The following is a 23,606-nucleotide window of genomic DNA, read 5'->3' on the forward strand; positions in this document are numbered from 1 at the left end:
ACATTCCAGTTGAACAGAGAAGAAAAGGAGGTCCTGTGTCAGAAAGAATGAGATTCATCGGCTTTGATGAAGTCTCCAAGTACCACAAATTTGCTGACTCTCATCATAGAGTTTACATTTCTAATTCAGCCAAATTTGAGGAAGACACAAATTGGTCCAGTATACATAGTAATGATACTTCAGTTTATTTTCCTAAGGAAGGTGTGGCGATACCTGATGACCAGGGAGCTGTGCCAGATATTCCTGATGTTCCAGATGATGAACAGCCTTCGACAGTTGCCGAGGAAACCTCTGGTGATGAACTTGAAGGCGGAGATGATGATGAAGGATGGACCAACATTCCAAGACGTTCCAAGAGGACTACCAAAGGAACTCCTCCAAAGAGATTTGCACAGCAAGTATCTGAATCTCCTTATCTTTTCATGTGTAACAATCTTACACTTCCACCTGATCATTTTCACCAGATCAAACTTTTGCCTGACTTTGAACAAGAAAAATGGCATGAGGCTATGGAACGCGAACTGGACTGTTTAAAGAAACTTAAAGTGTTCCAAAGGGTGGAGCCTCCTAACAAGAAGAAAGTCATTGGCACACGCTGGGTGTATAAAGTCAAACAAAAACCTAATGAGGAAAAGCTGTATAAAGCTAGACTTGTAGCTCAAGGATTCTCTCAAGTTTATCCGGATGACTACACTGATACATATTCACCCACAGTCAGAAATGAAAGTGTCAAGATTGCCCTAATCACTGCTGTTGCTTTGGGTTTAGAGGTTTTTCAGTTCGATGTAGAGACTGCCTATTTGAACGCTGATCTGAATGAAGAGATCTACGTCAAGGGTGCTCCCGGATTCCAGAACCGAGAAGGAGAGGTCTGGTCTCTCAGAAAGTCTTTATATGGCCTCAAGCAGAGTGCCCTCTGCTGGTACAAATTGTTATCCCAAAAGCTAAATTCAATGGGCTTTATTAAGTCCAAATCTGATGGATGCGTGTTCACAAAAGGGCAAGGTAAGACTTATGAAATTGTTCTTGTTTATGTTGATGATATTGTTTATGTGGGTCTCAATGAAAGCACTAGTCAAACTTTTGCTAAGGGCCTTGAGAAACATTTCACCTTGAAAAGCCTAGGGCATATCAATGATTATCTAGGTGTTCAGTTTGAGAAAACTGAGAAGGGGTTCTCTCTTTCACAAGAAAGTAAGGTTGACCAGCTTTGCAAAATTGTAACATGTCTGATGCGCATACTTGTCGTTCTCCTATGCAAACTGACTTTTACAGGTTAACCCGAGAAGAGTATCCTGATTTTGAGAACAAAACATTGTACCGGTCAGTGATTGGATTGCTATTGTACATCAGCAGCTGGACGAGACCTGACATTTCACTGAGTGTGAATCTACTGTCCAGATACGTTGGGAAAGCAACCACGTTTCACTGGTCTTGCATAAAGAAGCTGCTCAAATACATGAAGCTCACGAAGGGCAAGAAGCTGTACCTCGAGCCAGATCATGTTGAGTACCCTGAAGTGATTTGTTATGCTGATGCTGACTGGGCAAGTGACACAGAAACACGAAAAAGTACTTCTGGTTATATCATGTTTTTAAATGGTTGTCCTTTCTTTTGGAAAGTTAGGCAGCAGAAGTTTATTTCTTGCTCTTCAACTGAATCTGAATATGCATGTGTTTCTGATTGCTGTAATGCATTAATGTCTCTTTTTCCTCTCATTGATAGTATTTGGGAAAGTCCTATGACACCAATTGTTATTATGGAGGATAATATTTCAGTTGCATTCATTGCTGAAGCTGAATTTGTTGGAGCTCGTTCACGGCACATTCACATCCGGTATCAAAATACCAGAGAGAAGGTGAAAGATGGATTCGTGAAAATTCAGTATGTGGCTACTACTGAGCAGATCGCTGACTTGCTGAATAAGCCATTGCCAGCTGATCAACATGAATACCTCACCAACAAAATGTGCCTCAAGTGAATTGATGTCTTGATGTCCTGATGTCCCTTATGTCTCTGATGACTGACAAAGAAGGGGTGTCGCGCTGGAAATTGCCAGCCCCCAACGACATTGAGAAACATCCAGTAGTTAGAGAGTTAACTCTTTCTAGTAAGATAGCTCCTCCTGTGTGATGTAACCTGTTTGCTCACATCCCCTCTTTCTGATGAAGAAGGGCGGTCTCTATCTAGAGTCCATTACTCTTTGGTTCGTCTTTCTTAGCTAGAAGATGTGCCATCTAATGTCTCCTAAGACATTTATTATTTTTATACTTTCTTAATAAAAAGTAACTTGTTCATTCGAACATGCTTTGTCTGTGCTTCAATACCCATCACCTCCGGAAGGTCCTGGCTCACTCCTCACGGGCTGAGCACCTTGCTTAAGGTAGGGTCCTTCTAATCCCGACAGGGGGGTGTCAGGCCGGCCCCCCTGCCCCCCCAAGCTGAACACGCAAAGCTGGGCTGCTGCCACCGAAGGAGGCTTGAGCTTCCGAGTCCTCCCCGCCCCTCTTTCCTGCCCATCACTTGGCCGGCAGGATCCTCCACAGCCCGCCAGGAGAACTGGCCTCCCAAGCCCTCTTGCCCGGTGGGAGGCAAAGTGCTAGGGGGGTTGTCAGGCCGGTCCTCCTGCCCCCCAACCCAAACATGCAAAGCCAGTCCACTGCCGCCGAAGGAGGCTTGAGCCTCCGAGTTCTCCCCACCACTCCTTCCCACCCATCACTCGGCTGGCAGGATCCTCACTAGCCAGCTGGCAGAACCTGCTTCCTGAGCCCTCTTGCCCGGCAGGAGGCAAAGCACTGGTGAGGATGTCAGGCTCCAGGTCCGGAGTTGCCCCTCCTGCACACACCCCCTCAGGTTTCATATGAAGCCAAGCTTCTCAGCCAGTGGAAGCTACTGTGGTGGCGAGAGGGGAGTGGTGTCAGGAATTTCTGCCCATGGTGTCCTTGCCCTCCCAATGGGTGGGGAGAAGGTCCTGACGCCGTGCCTCCCTCACCTCCACAGCAGCCAGCTGGGAGGCTTGGCTTGGCCGGCATCTAGCCCTCCTGGCGGCTGCTTGCAACGTGGAGGCTCCCATGATCGCCGAGCCAGGGTCATCGGAATCCACACACTCACAACCCTCTCTGCCTCAGGACAGAGGGATTCAAAATAAAGAAATTAGCATTTTGTTTTTTGTAAAGGGGGGATTCCGGAGTTGGAAGCTTGTAGAAGAGGAATCTGACATTGCCAAGGTTTTGCAGCCTTCTCCCTCCACTTCTGCTGGCTGTCTGGGGCTGTGGGACTACCACAGTCTCTTCCTCCTCTGAACTCTGCCGGCCTTCAGTCCACGTGGGATCTAGCACCTCGTCATCTTCTTCCACCGACTCCTCCCCGCTAGCCTCCCTCTCAGACTCAACATTTAAGTTATCTGAGTCTCATCATCATCGATCTTGATCTTCCCCGATGATGCCATGGACACCTCCTCTTTCTCCAGCAGAAGCTCCTGGCTATCTGGAAGCCCAAGGTCTGCAACTGCGGATTGGGCAGGTGGACGGCCCATGGCATCCCAGTTGCAAGTGTCAGTGAACAGCATTAAAGACTCCACTGCTTCTGGGTGAGATGGCCTTGCTGCTTTGGAGGGGGGTAATGACTTGGGCACTGAACATGGAGATGTGGTGGAGTGTGTAGAAGGCAATAACAAGGAAAAGGTAGCACTGCATGCCATGTCATCTCCAACTTCTTCTTGCATCAAACCCAGGTGCCTGCTTGCACCAGAGGAAAGGGCAGGAGGCGCAGATGCTACATGCCCTCTACCTGCCCCTGCAGCACCAGCTCCATCACTGCCATCAGCAGCAGCATGGCCATGTCCCTTTTTCACAGCTTTCTTCATGTTTGAAGGCCTGCAGTGACACTGGTCCGAGGAACAGAAGAAGATGCGGCATTCAGGTGGACCTAGAATTAGAGAAAAAAATGCCCTGTAAAACTTAAATGCCCAGACAGCAGTAGAGCCTTTGTATTAGGCAGAAAATCATTAAAATCACAGATACAGGAAGTGGCCCCATGTTTGACCCAAAATTTCAGAGAGCACTAGAGGCTTCAGATTAGATAGAAGGAGGAGATGCAGAGATAGGAATTGGTCCTTATTTTACCAAAAAATAAATTGACAGAGCTCTAGTGGCTTTTTTATATATATAAAAAAAGGAAACGCAGAGAAAGAAATTGAAAGAAAGTGGCCCAGGGGTGGACCCAAAATATATATGACAGAGAGATCTATGTGGCTTTAATTTAGATTGCTGTGACCCACCCCAAGTCCTCGGTGAGGGGCGACATGCAAGTCCAAATAAAATAATAATAATTAATTAATAGAGAGGAAAAGGAAATACACAGAAAGAAAGTTACTGATGTATCCCTTCTACAGTAACAGAATTCTGCACGAACCCAGAACTTATGCAAATAATTTTCCCCTTTCACTGGAAGTGTGGACAGGAGCTGCTCAATACATATTTTTTTTAAATGCATATTTTTTTTAAATGCAATGATACTTTAATGCATATTATTTGGTATTGTGTTAATGGTTTCACTGAGCATCTGAACTTGCTGTTATATTTAGAGAAAAAGATAAAAAGGAAAGTGTTTTGGTTAATACAGATAGATCTCAGCTTCCCCCCCAGGACAAGAAGGACACCAGGCCACACTGGAGAACTTTTTGGCAGACAGGAACAGCAGTCTCCCTCACTCTGGATACAGTTAATAGCTTTGGTCCTGGAAGGCAGGCGTTGCTTCCAGGACAAGGACACCAGGACACACTGGAAAACTTTTTGGCAGGAACAGCAGGCTTGGTCAGACTCATCAACCTTTTTGGGGGGGGGCTTACTGAGTTGCAGTCTTGCAGCCCACAAAATCAAAATAAATAAAATGAAATAAAGTTTTAAAAATGTAAAAGTGGAAGTGTAGCAGAGAGAAAATCACCCAAAAACTACCCACAAAGCAATATTTTTTGCCCTTCCATGTCTTTGCCCACAAAATGAAAATAAATAAATAAAATGAAATAAAGTTTTAAAAATGTAAAAGTGGAAGTGTAGCAGAGAGAAAATCACCCACAAACTACCCACAAAGCAATATTTTTGTGCCCACAAAATCAAAATAAATAAAATGAACGTTAAAATTGGAAGTGTAGCAGAGAGCAACTGCCCCCCTGCCCCCCCTGTCTTTTTCTTCTTCAGCCCTGTATAGCTGTCTAGGCTGGTATGCTAACCCAAGTTTTCTTGTCTCTTTAACTTGTATGAAGAGTCTTTGAAGACAATATCTCCCTTTCTGTGTAGCAGAAACAAAGTGTGTAGGTCTTTGAAATCTCCCTAAGCTATCTCTCCCTCTCAGTAGAACTAACAATAAATCTCCCTCCCTAGCTGGTATCTCTTACAATGGGGATGGACTGCATGGTGCTGCCTTTTATAGAGGCAGGTCAGCTGCCCTTGGGGACCAATCTATGCCATGCATCCTGCTGGCCAATCAGTGGTCAGCAGGACACATGGCCAATCACCGTCCAGTCTCCAACCTTCCCTTTATGGGGAAGGTTGTTGAGAAGGTGGTGGCGCTCCAACTCCAGCGGTCCTTGGAAGAAGCTGATTATCTAGGGCCCCAACAGTCGGGTTTCAGGCCCGGTTACAGCACGGAAACTGCTTTGGTCGCGTTGATGGATTATCTCTGGCGGGCCCGGGACAGGGGCTTGTCCTCTGTCCTGGTGCTTCTTGACCTCTCAGCGGCTTTCGATACCATCGACCATGGTATCCTTCTGCGCTGACTGGAGGGGTTGGGAGTGGGAGGCACTGTTCTCCAGTGGTTCTCCTCCTACCTCTCCGGTCGGTCGCAGTCGGTGTTAGTGGGGGGTCAGAGGTCGACCTCTAGGTTTCTCCCATGTGGGGTACCTCAGGGGTCGGTCCTCTCCCCCCTGCTATTTAATATCTACATGAAACCGCTGGGTGAGATCATCCAAGGGCATGGGGTGAGGTATCATCAATATGCGGATGATACCCAGTTGTACATCTCCACCCCATGTCCAGTCAGCAAAGCAGTGGAAGTGATGTGCCGGTGCCTGGAGGCTGTTGGGGACTGGATGGGTGTCAACAAACTCAAACTCAATCCAGGCAAGATGGAGTGGCTGTGGGTGTTGCCTCCCAAGGACAATTCCATCTGTCCGTCCATTACCCTGGGGGGGGAACTACTGACCCCCTCAGAGAGGGTGCGCAACTTGGGCGTCCTCCTCGACCCACAGCTGACATTGGAACATCATCTTTCAGCTGTGGCGAGGAGGGCATTTGCCCAGGTTCGCCTGGTGCACCAGTTGCGGCCCTATTTGGACAGGGAGTCATTGCTCACAGTCACTCATGCCCTTATCACCTCGAGGTTCGATTACTGCAACGCTCTCTACATGGGGCTACCTCTGAAAAGTGTTCGGAAACTTCAGATCGTGCAGAACGCAGCCGCGAGAGCCATCGTGGGGCTTCCCAGATTCGCCCACGTTTCTACAACACTCCGTGGCCTGCATTGGATGCCGATCAGTTTCCGGTCACAATTCAAAGTGTTGGTCATGACCTTTAAAGCCCTACATGGCATTGGACCAGAATACCTCCGGAACCGCCTACTACCGCACGAATCCCAGCGGCCGATAAGGTCCCACAGAGTTGGCCTTCTCCGGGTCCCGTCGACTAAACAATGTCGTCTGGGTGGGCCCCAGGGGAAGAGCCTTCTCTGTGGCAGCCCCGGCCCTCTGGAATCAACTCCCCCCGGAGATTAGAACTGCTCCCACCCTCCTTGTCTTCCGTAAACTACTTAAGACTCATCTATACCGCCAGGCATGGGAGATTTGAGACACCTTTCCCCCAGGCTTATTATGATTTATGTTTGGTATGTATGTGCTGTTTGGTTTTTTAAATTGATAGGGTTTTTAGTTTTTTTCTTAATATTAGATTTGTGCCTGTACAATATTGTTTTATCGCTTGTTGTGAGCCGCCCCGAGTCTTCGGAGAGGGGCAGCATACAAATCTAATAAATTATTATTATTATTATTATTATTATTATTATTATTATTATTATTTACCTTTATGTCAGGAGACCGCATGGCTTCAGGTAAGAAGAAGGCTGTCCATTGGTCCATCACTTTGCCACGTTATGGGATTCGTCCCAAACCCCGAACTTCGGCACAGATGTTTGGCAAAATTCGGGTTCGGCATCACGAACTATACAAAATTTAGTACGAACCTGAATTGTGCGAGTTCGGTTCGCCCAACACTACATATGAAGAATGGTTGCAGAAACTGGGTATGTCTAGTTTAATGAAAAGTAGAACTAGGGGTGATACGATAGCAGTGTTCCAATATCTCAAAGGCTGCCACAAAGAAGGAGTCAACCTATTTTCCAAAGCATCTGAGGGTAGAAAAAGAAGCAATGGGTGGAAACTAATCAAGGAGAGAAGCAACTTAGAACTAAGGAGAAAATTCCTGGCAGTTAGAACAATGAATGAATCTGCGCAACAGCCTGTCACCAGAAGATGTTGGATAACCATTTGTCTGAAGTAGTGTAGGGTTTCCTGCCTAAGCAGGAGGTTGGACTAGTAGACCTCCAAGGTCCCTTCCAACTTTGTTGTTATTATTATACAAGGCAGTTAAAAAATGTTTCACATTTTAAAATATCTGTACAAGCCACAAGAGACATCAATTAGAGGAACATCTTCCCACCTTGTAGGCAATACTTCCAGAAACCAAGAATAACCGTAAATAGCTTCTACATCTAGTATCCATTATCTAGTTCAGGAAAAACAGATCAGTTTGACATGCCTTGATTGTTAATGAATTACCGTATTTTTCAGTGTATAAGACACACTGGTTTATGAGACACACCTAGATTTTAGAGGAGAAAAACAAGGAAAAAAGCATTCTGAACCAAATAGTGTGGTATTACATTGTTTAATAAAATTCCAGTGTAGCAGAATACTTTTTACAACCATGTATACTTTTTAAAACCATGTACACCTTTTACAAACATCAAACTTGACAGTTTTAAGATTTGTGGACTTCAACTCCAAGAATTCCTCCACCAGCCATGCTAGCTTAGAAAAGGGAGTTGAAGTCCACAAGCCTTAAACTTGCTAGGTTTGAAGACCTTTGCACTCCTAACCTCTAACTCAGGTGTCTTTAAACTTGACAGCTTTAAGACTTGTGGACTTCAACTCCCAGAATTCCTCCACCAGTCATGCTAGTTCAGAAATGGGAATTGAAGTCCACAAGCCTTAAACTTTCCAGGTTTGAAGATCCTTGTAGGTTTGAATACCCTCTAACATGGGGATCTTCCAACTTGCAGCTTTAAGATTTATGGACTTCAACTTCCAGAATTCCTCCATCAGTCATGCCAGACTCGGCTCTCCTCCTGATTCTCTCCCCCCACCCATACCTACCCACCCCATAGTTCAGATTCACAACCCCTTCTGCTCTAGCTGGACTTAGAGCTGGCATGCTCTGCAACTGCATGACAACTCCAGGCTCTGAAGACATAGCAGCCATGAGTGGGAAGCCAAGCCCAGCTGAGGAAAATTTGATGAAGGGTACGCACCTGGGATTGGCTGGAGTGTGAGTTTGGCTGGGGGCGGTTAGCTTTCCACCAGGTTCTTTTCTTTTAAAGAGAGAGAGAGAGAAAAAGGGGGTGGGCGATTAATCAGCTTCTCTAGAGAAAGAAATGTGTGTCTCCCATCAATTGCAGTGTAATTCTGGGTTTTTTCTGTCTTTCTGTCTATACATTGCAATTGATGGGAGATACACATTTCTTTCTCTAGAGAAGCTTGTTATTCGCCCACCCCTTTTTATCTCTCTCTCTCTTTAAAAGAAAAGAACCTGGTTGAAAACTACCCCCCCATCTGAACTCACACCCCAGCCAGTGCGTAGCCTTCCTCAGATCTTCCTTACATTGCAAGTAGAGCAATAGAAAAAACCCTGCACTTAGGGCTTGGAAAACATTCTTCTTTGCAGAGAGTAACAGTGAAAGAGCTGAAAGAAATTTATTCAGAGCAAGTTAGAGTAATGAAACAAACCTTGCAAAGACTTAGGGCTTGAAAATAATCTTCACAGAGAGTAACAATGAAAGAACTTGAGTACATTAATAGCACCTGGTTAGGACTGGAAAGTAAGTAAAGCAATTAAACCCCCCCTAAAAAGACTGGGTCTGGAATAAATTCTTGGCAAAGATTAACAATGAAAGAGCTTGCAAGTAGTAAGAGCTGGGAAGATCTTTAGCAGCTAGTTAGGGCTGGGAAAAAAGCTACATTCAGTGTATAAGATGTACCCTAATTATCAGCCTAATTTGGTGCATCTTATACACCAAAAATACGGTATCATTATTTATTTATTTATTTATTATTTGGATTTGTATGCCGCCCCTCTCCGAAGACTCGGGGCGGCTCACAAGTGGAACAAATCATAAATAATCCGACTAAATTTAAAATATTTGAAGATTTAAAAAACCCCATATACTAACAGACACGCACACAAGCATACCATGTATAAATTAAACATGCCCAGGGGGAGATGTTTCAGTTCCCCCATGCCTGACGGCAAAGGTGGGTTTTAAGGAGTTTACGGAAGGCAGGAAGAGTATGGGCAGTTCTAATCTCCGGGGGGAGCTGGTTCCAGAGGGCCGGTGCCGCCACAGAGAAGGCTCTTCCCCTGGGGCCCGCCAACCGACATTGTTTAGTTGACGGGACCCGGAGAAGGCCCACTCTGTGGGACCTAATCGGTCGCTGGGATTCATGCGGCAGGAGGCGGTCTCGGAGATATTCTGGTCCAATGCCATGAAGGGCTTTAAAGGTCATAACCAACACTTTGAATTGTGACCGGAAACTGATCGGCAGTCAATGCAGACTGCGGAGTGATGGTGAAATATGGGCATACCTAGGTAAGCCCATGATTGCTCTCGCAGCTGCATTCTGCACGATCTGAAGTTTCCGAACACTTTTCAAAGGTAGCCCCATGTAGAGAGCATTACAGTAGTCGAACCTCAAGGTGATGAGGGCATGAGTGACAATCTTTCTAGAACTTTCAGCTGACTTGCACCTTAAGGAGGTTGTTTTGATTTTTTTGTTTTGTTTTTGTCATTTGTTTTTTGCAAAAGCAACCTCATTTAGCAGCAAATAAAAGCGGGGCCATGGCGGAGCAGAGTTAAGGGAGCCGCTGCTCTTTCTAACCCGAGATTTCCCGGCTTGGATGCCCCTTTTAAGGCAATGTAAACCCTAGAGGGGCGAGCGACAAGGAAGGGAATACTGCAGGACAACTGGGGTGAGCGCAAACCCCGCTATTCTCAGGTAGATCCCTTACGGCCAGACAGGAAAGAAGCCAGTGTTTGACATTACGGCCCAAAGACATGGCAGCCTTTTAAAAGATCGAGGAAAGATATCGCGAGGGAGATGGTACATTACCAGCTGAATCAAGGAAGACAGCATTTAACGAGAAGGAGATAAGACAGACCTGTCATATAGAGGCTCTCAAGTGTATAGCGGCAAGGGTAGCTCCGGATGAGAGGGAAACAGCGGTGCCATGTGAGTGAGGGAAAAACGGGGCGAAAGGACCGGAAACTGTGAACTGGCAGGAAAGTGCAAACTCATTGTCCAGAAGAGAGGCGATTCCGATTTGATCTCTTTTTTCTCAGCTTTCTTTTCTTTACGCCCGGAACAGGTCCTTTTGGGAAAATAGCTAATTTGCTGACCTATGCTAGAACGTCAATTAACTAACTCACTTTTTCTTCTTTTTGTTTGACTTATTGATTGATTGATTGATTGATTGACTCAGTAACCAGAATTAGAGAATTCTGCGTGGACATGGAACTATTTGAACACCAACATTTACTTTTTCCTTTTTTTATATATATCATTGTAAATGGAGAAGGGGATTGGTGTGTTTTTTTCTACATAGAACTCCCCACTGACTAATTTTGAACAATAACAATAATAACTCTTTAAGACTTAGAACTTCATCATATAATTTGGATTTGTTTTGACTCTACTTGCCAAGATTTGGAAAAGAAGATAATCTTAAAGACTTAATTCTAAAGACTTAAGACTGCAATGGCAATGGCGAAAATGTCAATGTAGGACTAAAAATAACTTTCTGACAAAGGATCAATCTACCGGAACTGCTAGACTTTTTTTTCCCTTCCCCTTTTACTACCAGAGATGCTCCTCTTTTTTCTTTCCTTTTTTACTGCCTTATAGCCAACCCTAAATTCCCCGTTTTACTATTTTCACTTTTTGCCTGAAAAATTAATTACTTTTTTGTTTAATACTACTATTACTAGTTGAATATTTTGAGATATCACCAAATATTAATTGAATATTAATTGAATATTACTTGTATACCAGCTAGATGTCATAATTAATTAATTATTAGCCTATCACTCTATTGGAGCAGATAATTGTGACTTATTGTTTAATAGATACAAGTGATTAACTGATTTTAAAATATTAACAATATTAAGTATTTCAACTGATTTAAGGACTTATATATAATAAGTAATTTAATGATTACATTACTGTGTTTAAGTGATTAAGAGTTATAAATGAATAAGTGACATCAATTCTAGTTAAGTATTTCAAACGACTTAAGGATCTATCTATAATAACTGATTTAATGATAAAAAGTGTTATAAGTAATATAATAATTGATATAAGTATATAAGCATAGAAATACATAAGTATAAGTACATAAGCATAGAAATACATAAGTATAAGGGAATACTAATTGATAATTGACAACTGTAGGTTGATATTTTATCACTCTTTGTTATATACTTCCTCTTCTTTTTTGAGATTAACTGATATAGAGCCTAGAAGGCAAAGTATTGTAATTGTTAGATACAACTACAGTATATGAAGTGACGTGTTGTAAAAAACAAATTTAAATTTATAATACCATTAACCTTATAATAACTACATAACACCATGGTTATATTCCTCAATATAATTAACGCTATTAACACTACTAATTTTCTGATAGTTAACTGTATTATTTAATGAAAGTGTGGAGTAATTTTTTTAGAGTAGTAAATATGTCACAAACATAAACAAAATCTCTTAAGAAACAAGTCCCAACCACACCGCTCTCAATTGGACCCAAACAACCAACAGAAATGATACCAATGGAGAAACAAGAACAAGGCCCATCTCTTCAATCTATCCAGATATCTCTAGACTTAATCCAGGAATTTATGAAGAAGACACAAGAGACTATGCACCAAACTCAGGAAACTATAATTCAAAATCAAGATCAAACAAATAAGAACTTTGAATTCATGAATGGAAATATGGAAGAGATTAAAACCCAAATGAAAAATATACAAGAATTAATTGACAATCACAATCAGAAAATCAAAACAATGGAGGAGGCTATTGTAAGGACAGAGTCTAAGATAGAGGGAACAGAAGGGAGACTAAGGGCAGCCAACAGAGAGCTCGAGGGGGCAGTAGCAATGTTAGAAATGGAGAAATCTAATTTCTACCTACGTTTCCAGAATATACCGGAATATAACGACGAAGATCTCTTTAAAAAAAATGATCGAAATATTAACATCACTTTTAGAAATTGATGAAGAGGGACTTAATAACCATATTGATGAACTGTATAGGGTCCAAACAAATTATGCCAAACGTTTTAAGTTACTGAGAGAGGTACATGTTAGATTTACAAAGAAGGCGGTCCGAGATGAAATTTATAAGAGTACAAGAGGGGAGCCATTAACATACGCAGGGAAGAAAATAATAATATTAAAACAAATCCCGAAAAGAATAAGGGAAAGAAGACGGGACTTTCACTTTTTAACTAATAAACTGATTAGACAAGGGATGGTTGATCCCAGAAAGAGTATTAATTACATGGAAGGATAGGAGAATCCTATCAACTCCTACGAGAAAGCGGACAGATTTATAGAAGAAAACTTAGAGAGAAACAGAGAAAGCAGCCCGGAGATTGAATCCAAAAGTCAGGAAGACAAGGACAAAGCAACAGAAGGGGAAAGTTTCCAGTTCTGGTGGGGGAAGGAGAAGGAGGGTGGAATTATAGCTCCACCGGACTACCGAATATAGGAACCCCCCATTTGAGTCAGCATACCTGTTTTGGAGATTTGGGGAGGCAAAGTGTCCCCGTTTTTGGAGATTCTTGATTCGGCGGTGTTCGTGGCGGTGGTGAGCTGTTTGGCCATGAACACGCCTGGGGCCGGATCGGCGGAGACGCGGTGGAATAGCGACCGCCATTTGTAGCTGAGCTGTACTGCCAGGAGTGAGTTGGATGAGTCGGAGAGGGGGGTGGCGGCCAGGGAGAGGGAGCCAGCCGAGCCAACCAAGAGCCAACTGGCTTGGACGACCCAGACTTCGGAGGAGGTTTTTCGGAGGAAGTCTCCTGGAGTTGGGGGTCCCCTGGAGGGGTCTCGAGTGTGCGAGGAAAGATGGAGGAGGAGAGAGCGTGTGCCGAGAGAAAAGGAGAGAGGGGAGAGAGAGGGGCAACGCTTGGAATTGTCCTGTCTCCACTGTATGGACCCGAGACACCGAGGAGCTGTATGGTGGGAGCACCTGGCGCCGGAGGGCCTGTGGAGGAATAAACTAGTGAGAGGCAGGAGAAGAAAGAGGAAGGAGGAAGGAGGAACTGAGACTGAGACAGTGATTGAAGTTCGCCCTACTAAGACCACATGGAATCTTTACTAAAATATTATAAGACTGCAGAGGGACTGGTGACTTGGAAACATTGTAAGAGCAGAGGAGTGAAAGGGACTGAGAACCCAGTGAAAGACCAAGAGTGCCAGCCAGTGGCAGTGGCTGGCACCAAAAACCCTGAAGAACAATCTGCTAGGACTTCTCCCTGAACATCTTTTCCCCGAATATTTTTTCCCCAAAACTCACCTTTTAGAACTGATGTTGTATTGCTGACTTGATGGACAATTGATTTGTTAACTATTTCCTATATATTTTTAGCACTTTATAATTTTGCACTTTACCAATTTTTAATAATTAATATGTTATTCTTTTAAGATCTTAAGAGTAACTTAATGTAATTTGGTACTCAAGTTTAGAATAATTTGATGTTTATATTAATAATTAATAGGAATTTATATGGAGTTTTTAATTAATTATTAATATTTTAACTAATTTATTGGAAGGGGGATTTAAATTAGATGGAATATGTATGAAATGAGTGACTGTTATGGGTGGATTGGGTGGGATTTTGGTATGGATGAAACAAATGAAAATGGTATGAATGATTTAATTAGTCTACCTGACACTGGAAAGGCAGGAGGGGAGGGGGCACTGATGTCTGAGGTGGCAGAGGGTCGGAATATCCCGGTCTTGCTGGGGAGAGGCAGCTATGGTGGGGGCCACAGAGCTAGCCGTTCCAGGGGAGCGAAGGATCGCTTCTTAATAACAATCCCTTGTTCCGGCTCTGTGAACCCAACCCTGGGCACTGGTGATGAGTGTAATTCTGGCCCTGGGCTCAAGCTGCTGCTACTCAATGCCAGGTTGGAGGTAAATAAAGTTCTCCTCATCCGAGATCTGATCCCGGATGAGGAGGCTGACCTGGCATGTGTGACTGAAACCTGGCTGGGCCCAGAGGGAGGAGTTCCTCTCTCTGAAATTTGCCCAGCCGGGTTTCAGATATGGCATCAGCCTCAACCCCAGGGAAGGGGGGGGAGGAGTGGCTATTACAGCCAGGGAGAGCCTTGGCCTACATAGACTCGTTGCTCCAGAGATTGCGGGTTGCGAGTCCCTCCTGGTGAAGTTGGACTTAGGGGTTCAGGTGGGCTTGTTTCTCATGTACCTGCCTCCCAGCTGCATGTCACAAACCCTGCCTGTGCTACTCGAGGTGGTAGCTGGGTTGGTGGTGGGGTTCCCCAGACTTATTGTCTTGGGGGACTTCAACCTGCCGTCACTCGGCGAACCCACAGCCACTCCATCTTATCCAGGTTGAGTTTGAGTCTGTTGACACCCATCCAGACCCCAACAGCCTCCAGGCACCAGCACATCACTTCCACTGCTTCGTTGACTGGACATGGGGTGGAGATGTATAACTGGGTATCATCCGCATACTGATGATACCTCACCCCATGCCCCTGGATGATCTCACCCAGCGGTTTCATGTAGATATTGAACAGCAGGGGGGAGAGGACCGACCCCTGAGGCACCCCACAAGATATACGCAATTACCTAAATAAATGTAATCCAGAAGGATTAACAAAATTAAATAGAGAATTATTGGACAAACCTATAACTAAGGAAGAATTAGAAATAGATATCCAAAAAGAAAAAAATATCAAAACCCCAGGACCCGATGAAATACCGGCAGAATGTTACAAGGAACTAGGAAATATGCTCAACAATTTGATGCTAGAAACATATAACAAAGTGCTAACCATAGGCAAAATACCAAATTCGTGGACCGATTCCTTGATAACCTTAATCCCCAAAGAAAAAAAAGAAAAAGAAAATTATAGACCCATTGCATTATTAAACACTGATTACACATTTTTTTCTGCCATAATGGCTAACAGACTTAAATTAATTCTAAACAAATGGATATATTCAGATCAGAATGGCTTTCTTCCAGACAGACATATTCAAAATAATACTAGAATAATTCTTGATGTTTTAGAATACTACAAAATACACTCGGAAAAAGCCATGGCAATAATATTTATGGATGCACAAAAAGCATTTGACAACCTAAATTGGGAATTTTTACTTGAATTATTAAATAAGATGAAATTTGGATCAAACTTTATCAGAGCAATCAAAACTATATACTCAAAACAAACAGCCAAAATAATAATTAATGGAGACACTACGGATACCTTTCAAATATATAAAGGAGTTCGGCAGGGATGTCCCTTGACACCCTTGCTCTTTATTTTATGCATTGAAACACTATTAAATCAAATTCGTAACAACAAAGAGATAACAGGTCTTAAGTCCAGGGGACAAGAATTCAAACTACAAGCCTTCACTGACGATATTGCCTTCATTGTTGAAAACCTGACCCAAGCAGGCCCAAAACTAATGGAAGAATAAAACAAATATGGAGCCCTAGCAGGATTTAAAATTAATAAATCCAAAACAAAAATTACGACCAAAAGTATGATAACAAAAGACAAAGTAAACTTGGCTAGAGAACTAGACTTGGAAATTACAGAAAGAATTAAATATGTCACCCAAATGTATTACCATAAAAGAGGATAATTACGATCAGTTAATAAATAATACAAAACTATAACTAGAAAGCTGGGCTAAGCTCCAAATTTCATTATTAGGAAGAATTGCGGCAGTCAAAATGTCCATACTACCCAAATTTTTGTACCTTTTTCAAACGATCCCAATTAAATTAGAAAGAACTTTCTTTAAAAATCTAGAAAAAATAATATCTAAATTCATATGGCAAAATAAAAAGCCAAGAATTAGACTCAAATTTATTATTTATTTATTTATTATTTGGATTTGTATGCCGCCCCTCTCCGAAGACTCGGGGCGGCTCACAACAAGTGAAACAATCATGATAATCCAATTAATTAAAATATTTAAAGATTTAAGCAAAACCCCATATACTAACAGACACACACACAAGCATACCATGTATAAATTAAACGTGCCCAGGGGAGATGTTTAATTTCCCCATGCCTGACGGCAAAGGTGGGTCTTAAGGAGTTTACGGAAGGCAGGAAGAGTAGGGGCAGTTCTAATCTCCGGGGGGAGTTGGTTCCAGAGAGCCGGTGCCGCCACAGAGAAGGCTCTTCCCCTGGGGCCCGCCAACCGACATTGTTTAGTTGACGGGACCCGGAGAAGGCCCACTCTGTGGGACCTAATCGGCCGCTGGGATTCGTGCGGCAGGAGGCGGTCTCGGAGATATTCTGGTCCGATGCCATGAAGGGCTTTAAAGGTCATAACCAACACTTTGAATTGTGACCGGAAATTGATCGGCAGCCAATGCAGACTGCGGAGTGATGGTGAAACATGGGCATACCTAGGTAAGCCCATGACTGCTCTTTCAGCTGCGTTCTGCACGATCTGAAGTTTCCGAACACTTTTCAAAGGTAGCCCCATGTAGAGAGCATTACAGTAGTCGAACCTCGAGGTGATGAGGGCATGAGTGACTGTGAGCAATGAGTCCCGGTCCAGATAGGGCCGCAACTGGTGCACCAGGCGAACCTGGGCAAACGCCCCCCTCGCCACAGCTGAGAGATGGTTTTCTAATGTGAGCTGTGGATCGAGGAGGACGCCCAAGTTGCGGACCCTCTCTGAGGGGGTCAATAATTCCCCCCCCCCAGGGTAATGGACGGACAGATGGAATTGTCCTTGGGAGGCAGAACCCACAGCCACTCCGTCTTATCCGGGTTGAGTTTGAGTCTGTTGACACCCATCCAGGCCCCAACAGCCTCCAGGCACCGGCACATCACTTCCACCGCTTCGTTGACTGGGCATGGGGTGGAGATGTAAAGCTGGGTATCATCGGCATATTGATGATACCTCACCCCATGTCCTTGGATGATCTCACCCAGCGGTTTCATGTAGATGTTAAATAGCAAGGGGGAGAGGACCGACCCCTGAGGCATCCCACAAGGGAGAGACCTCGGAGCCGACCTCTGACCCCCCACTAACACCGATTGCGACCGGCCAGAGAGGTAGGAGGAGAACCACTGGAGAACAGTGCCTCCCACCCCCAACCCCTCCAACCGGTGCAGAAGGATACCATGGTCAATGGTATCGAAAGCCGCTGAGAGATCGAGGAGCACCAGGACAGAGGATAAACCCCTCTCCCGGGCCCGCCAGAGATCATCCATCAACGCGACCAAAGCGGTTTCCGTGCTGTAACCGGGCCTGAAACCCGACTGTCGGGGACCTAGATAATCGGCTTCTTCCAAGGACCGCTGGAGCTGGAGTGCCACCACCTTCTTGACAACCTTCCCCATAAAGGGAAGGTTGGAGACTGGACGATAGTTATTAAATACGGCTGGGTCCAGGGAAGGCTTCTTGAGGAGGGGGCGCACGAGCGTTTCTTTATAGAGTGTTGGAAAGACTCCCCTCCCCAAGGAAGCGTTGGTAATCTCCTGGGCCCAGCTCCGTGTCACCTCCCTGCTGGCCGAGACCAACCAGGAGGGACACGGATCCAGTAGACAGGTGGCGGAACTCACAGCTCCAATGGCCTTGTCCACTTCATCAGGTGTCACCAGATCAAACTCTTCCCAGACAGGTGGACAAGTACGTGCCCCAGTCACCTCAAGTGACTCGTTGTCAGTCGACTCTGTTTTGGATGCAAGATAGTCAGAAGCAAGGTGGACTGGGACTACCCGACTTTAGAATATACTACCAAGTGGCAGTTTTAGTATGGGTCAAAGAATGGATACAATTTAAAAATGTAAGATTATTAGCCTTAGAAGGTAACGATATACAAACTGGTTGGCATAGTTTTATCTGGGACAACAAGTCCACTACACACTCATATTTCAAACAACACCTGATCAGGAGATCATTATTAGATACCTGGAACACAATTAATAAAACAATTTTATATCAAAATACCATTATGGTTCTCAAGTATGGAGGCATTAACTTTCCCAAATACTATAAGTCTAGGGAAAATGGTAAAATATTCACAAGTATTAGATAAAGAGACAAACCTGAAACCATTAGCACAGCTAAAAGAAGAAGGAATTAAAATAGACTGGTGGCCTTATAATCAAATAAAATTTAGATTACGAATTGATAAAGAAAAGTATGGAATCGAGAAACATGATCTACCACTAGACAAAATCTTATTAGGAACAAACAACAAAGCAATTAATAATACATACAAACTATTGTTAGAAAATAATAACCAGAAGAAATTGTCAAAGGTAACATGATAGCCTGGGCAAAGAATATCAGACATTCCATACAATTAGATCAATGGGAAAAAATGTGGCATACAAATTACAAAATGACCAGATCTACCTCTTACAAAGAAAATGCAATCAAAATGTTTTATAGGTGGCATATGCCCCCAGCCAGACTAGCCAAGATGTATGAAAATCTCAAACACAAATGCTGGAAATGTGGCAAGAAACATAGCTCCTATTTCCATATGTGGTGGACCTGACCACAAGTTAAAGAAATTTGGTGTAAACTACAAAAATGGATAAAATAAATAATTAATATTAAATTAAAAATGAAACTGGAAATATTTTTACTTGGTGTTATTGAAAAAAATATGAAAAAAGAACAATACTATTTGACTCAACACCTAATAACAGTAACAAGAATATCCATAGCTCAATTCTGGAAAAATGAATCAATGCCTAATGATCGAAATCTGATTTAAAAAAATGCTTGACTGTGCAGAAGCAGATAAATTAACATTGGAGCTAAAAGAACAGGAAAACACAAAATACTACCAGATTTGGAATGATTTCTATATATGGTTAAATCAAAGAACAAATATTAGCAACGCTGCATAATTAATTAACAAATTAAGTCAAAAATTCTTAAAGATTCAAATACAACTGTTTCTCCAACTGTTATGTGTCCATAAATTACAGATTAAGAACTTAAATATATGTCATATATATAGACTACACATTATTGACAAAACCAATGGTAACATTACCAAAAAAGAGTATACTGTAGAAGGAGGCTGTGGACAAGACAGCCAGTGTCTGGGGGAGGGGATGTACTTTTGTCTTTTTCTGTATATAATTTGTATGTCTGTTAAATAGATGTAAATATTTTTTTTTTTAACAATCTTTCTAAAACTTTCAGCTGACTTGCGCCTTAAGGAGTTTGTTTTGATTTTTTTGTTTTGTTTTTGTTATTTGCTTTTTGCAAAAGCAAAAGCAACATCATTTAGCATCGCCTTTCGTAAGCTCCTAAAAACCCACCTTTGCCGTCAGGCATGGGGGAACTGAGATATTCTTTCCCCCTAAGCCTTTACAATTTTTATGCATGGTATGCTTGTTTGTATGTATGTTTGGTTTTAGATGTTTTTAGATGTTTTTAGGATTGGATTTACATGCTGTTTTTATTGCTGTTGTTAGCCGCCCAGAGTCTGCGGAGAGGGGTGGCATACAAATCCAATAAATAAATAAATAAATAAATGGGCCTTGAATGAGACTTTAAAAACCCCCAATATCCAATTAGAAAAAGCCATACTTTTAAACATTTGTACATAAATAGGTTGCTAATTTTTTTTTCTAAACTGAAAATATGACATCTGTACAATACATTTACAATAAAATTAGAAGGGAATTGGTCATTATCTTGCATAGAAACATTAAACATGATCAATTTGCTTTCGATTACATACACGGCCTTGTAAATCCTCCACAAAAACCCTGGATAGCAGATAATTAGATGACACCTCTGCTAAGTATCAAAATGCCACCTTAACAGTAGAACTAGATTCAAACTAGATTTTGATTTCTCTCTCTCTCTCTTCCTTCTTTTCTCTCTCTTTCTCTCTCATAGAATCATAGAAACATAGAAGATGGATGGCTGAAAAAGACCTCATGGTCCATCTAATCTGCCCTTATACTATTTCTTGTATTTTATCTTAGGATGGATATGTTTATCCCAGGCATGTTTAAATTCAGTTACTGTGGATTTACCAACCACGTCTGCTGGAAGTTTGTTCAAAGCATCTACTACTCTTTCAGTAAAATAATATTTTCTCATGTTACTTCTAATCTTTCCCCCAACTAATCTCAGATTGTGCCCCCTTGTTCTTCTGTTCATTTTCCTATTAAAAACACTTCTCTCCTGAACCTTATTTAACTTTTAACATATTTAAATGTTTCGATCATGTCCCCCCTTTCCCTTCTGTCCTCCAAACTATACAGATTGAGTTCATTAAGTCTTTCCTGTTAAGTTTTATGCTTAAGACCTTCCACCATTTTTGTAGCCTGTCTTTGGACCCATTCAATTTTATCAATATCTTTTTGTAGATGAAGTCTCCAGAACTGAATACAGTATTCCAAATGTGGTCTCACCAGCACTCTATACAGCAGGATCACAATCTCCCTCTTCCTGCTTGTTATACCTCTAGCTATGCAGCCAAGCATTCTACTTGCTTTCCCTACCGCCTGACTGCATTGTACTCTCCCTCCCTCCCTTTCTTTCCTACTCTTTTCCTTCCTGTTTTTCTCTCTTTCTCTCTCTCTCTTCCTTCCTCCATCTCTCTCTCCCCTCCTTCCCTCCCTCCCTCTCTTCGTCCCTCCTTCCCTTTCTATTTCTCTCCCCCTTTCTTTCTTTCTTTCTTTCTTTCTCTCTTCCTTCCTTCCACGCTTCCCCCTCTTTCTTTCTCTCTCTCTTCCTTCCTTCCTCTCTTTTCCTTCCTCTTTTTCTCTCTCTTCCTCCCTCCCTCCCTTTCTCTCCCCCTCTCTTTCTCCTCCTCTCTTTTTCTCTCTCTTCTTTCCTTCCTCTCTCTCCTGCCCAGGTGCCCAGCTGCACTCACTCTCGGCAATGACCAGGGAGGGCAGTCTGTCCTTTTAGTTTAACATTAACCACATTACCACAGAGAGAGAAATCTCTGTGCTAGTGTGGTTAATATTAAATCAAAAGGGCAGAGCTGCCCTCCCATGTCATCGCCGAGAATCAGCGCAGCCGGGCACCCTGGCAGGAGAAAGCAGGCTACTTTCTCCTACCTCACTCTCAGCTGGCTGCCTGGCTCCTTCCTATCTGTAGTGGCAGCATCCATCCCTCCGCCCCTACTTGCCGCTGCTGTTGCCGCCCGGACTCAGTGAAGCCAGCTGAAAGTATCACTCCGAGGAAGAGGGGCGGAAGTGCCTGATATATGCCGCCATCTTGCTTGGGTCGGTAACTGTGTGGGGCCAAACTTCTTCTTCGGCAGAGCAATTTGGGACTGCATGGCTTTGTGTGGCTTTAAAAAATTCTGCGCAGTGGGTTCCTGATGTCTGCGCAGGCACGCGCCCACGCAGCTTAGAGGGAACAATGGTTATGACCTATAAAGCCCTACATGGCATGAGACCAAATTATCTATCAGACCATCTTCTGCCTCACATATCCCAGTGACCAGTTAGGTCCCACAGAGTTAGCCTTCACCAGGTCCTGTCAACCAGGCAATGCTGTCTGGCGGGGCGTAAGGGAAGAGCCTTCTATGTCGCAGCCCCTACCCACTGGAATCAACTTCCCTCAGAGATTCATACCGTCCCCATCCCCCCAGCCTTCTGTAAGGCATTGTAGATGCATCTGCCCACCGGCTTGGGTCCACTGAAACTTCAACACCCACTCTTGGCTCATGAATGAAGAATGATGGAATGAATGGGAACGATTGGTTTTTAAATATTTAGGGGTTTTAGAGTATAACTTATGTTTAGATATTTGTCTTAATATTGAGATTTTAATGTAGTTTAATATTACATTTCTTTATATTCTATAGTTGTTTACTGTGAGCTGCCCTGAGTGCCAGGAGGGCGGCATAGAAATCTGATTAAATAAATAATAAACTAAACATTAGCTAAACTTGATTGCTTTGACTGAATGAAGTTACTGAATTCAAAGCTAAATGCTAAATAAGAGCTTCCTCACTCTGATAAAATGGATCAGTTTACCCTTGGTTATTTTGACCACTTAAGAACATTTAGGCACCTCCCGCAATTGTCTGGCACAAGGAGGGACAGGATTCGCCGCTTGCAAACAAGCGCACTTCGAGATGCCCGTAGGATCGGAGAACAACACTGTTGTAGAAGACCAATATCGTATTGGGCGGGGACAATTGCGGGGGGGGGGGGCAGAATCGCTCAAAGTAGAATACAAAGCAGCTTTTCTGGGGGCGGGGAAAAATAGGCCGTGCGTGGTCCTCGCCTTACCAAACCTCTGCAAAAGAGCCGCCGCGAAGCTATCTGTTTTTGCAAGACACGCCTACACCCTCGGTTCCCATCCCCTCGACTCCCCAAAAGACGCTAGCATTAGAGGGCGATCTCTGAGTCTGGCTTTTCGACGCCTTGCTATGAAGCTGATTGGAAGTCCGCATGAGGCCGGCAGGTGAGAATGTCTGATGACATTGAGTCCAAATGATATTTTCAGGTGAGCCCTCATTCCCCAGCTATGCTAAAATGCAGTCCTCTTTCCCTGCCTCCCGCCGCGGCCGCAACCCATTTTTATTCCCGTCGCTCCTCCTTTCAAGGGGTTATTAAATGGTCCAGGTGATCATTTCCAAGTAAAGGCGACTGTCTGGAAGTGTTTGCCTATAGCAGCTACACTTGACTATAAAGAAATCTCGCCTTGCACGACAATGAAAACCGCTTGAATGGCTGATCGTATATAAAAAATCTGTTTATACTATTGTTCCGAAGGCTTGATAAGCCGACAGTAAACTACGATTCTTATTTCTTGGACCGAATTGGCTTCTGTGGAAACAAATCTTAGTGACAAATGGGTTGATTGGGTGGTTTCCGTTAAACTATAGATGGCTCAGGAACAAGTCAATCTGTTAGATGCCTCATTGAGTGGTTTTTACTCATGACCCAGTCCTTAATTCTCCATATATTTTAGAAATAGATTTTTAAAAGGCTTCTACTGAATGCACCCTAATTTCAACTATGTTTTGGATAGGATTCCCATCAGCCTC

General features: G+C 43.3%; 1 protein-coding gene across 3 annotated transcripts in view; it reads left to right on the forward strand.

The window, feature by feature from the left end:
* The window catches only part of TMEM108 (transmembrane protein 108), a 138,073-nt gene that overhangs the window by 28,335 nt on the left and 86,132 nt on the right, over nt 1-23,606 (forward strand). Inside the window, exon 1 of one of the 3 annotated variants that reach the window (XM_070767405.1) lies at nt 22,827-23,062. The exons of 1 other annotated variant lie outside the window; for it this stretch is intronic. In XM_070767405.1, the coding sequence (XP_070623506.1) occupies nt 23,050-23,062 (13 nt within the window). In that variant the 5' untranslated portion in view covers nt 22,827-23,049. Of the gene's footprint in view, nt 1-22,826; nt 23,063-23,606 lie in introns of those variants that run through there. One more of the 3 variants, XM_070767406.1, reaches the window with a different exon arrangement.

The sequence above is a fragment of the Erythrolamprus reginae genome, chromosome Z (assembly GCF_031021105.1).
Source record: "Erythrolamprus reginae isolate rEryReg1 chromosome Z, rEryReg1.hap1, whole genome shotgun sequence".
NCBI lineage: Eukaryota > Metazoa > Chordata > Lepidosauria > Squamata > Dipsadidae > Erythrolamprus > Erythrolamprus reginae.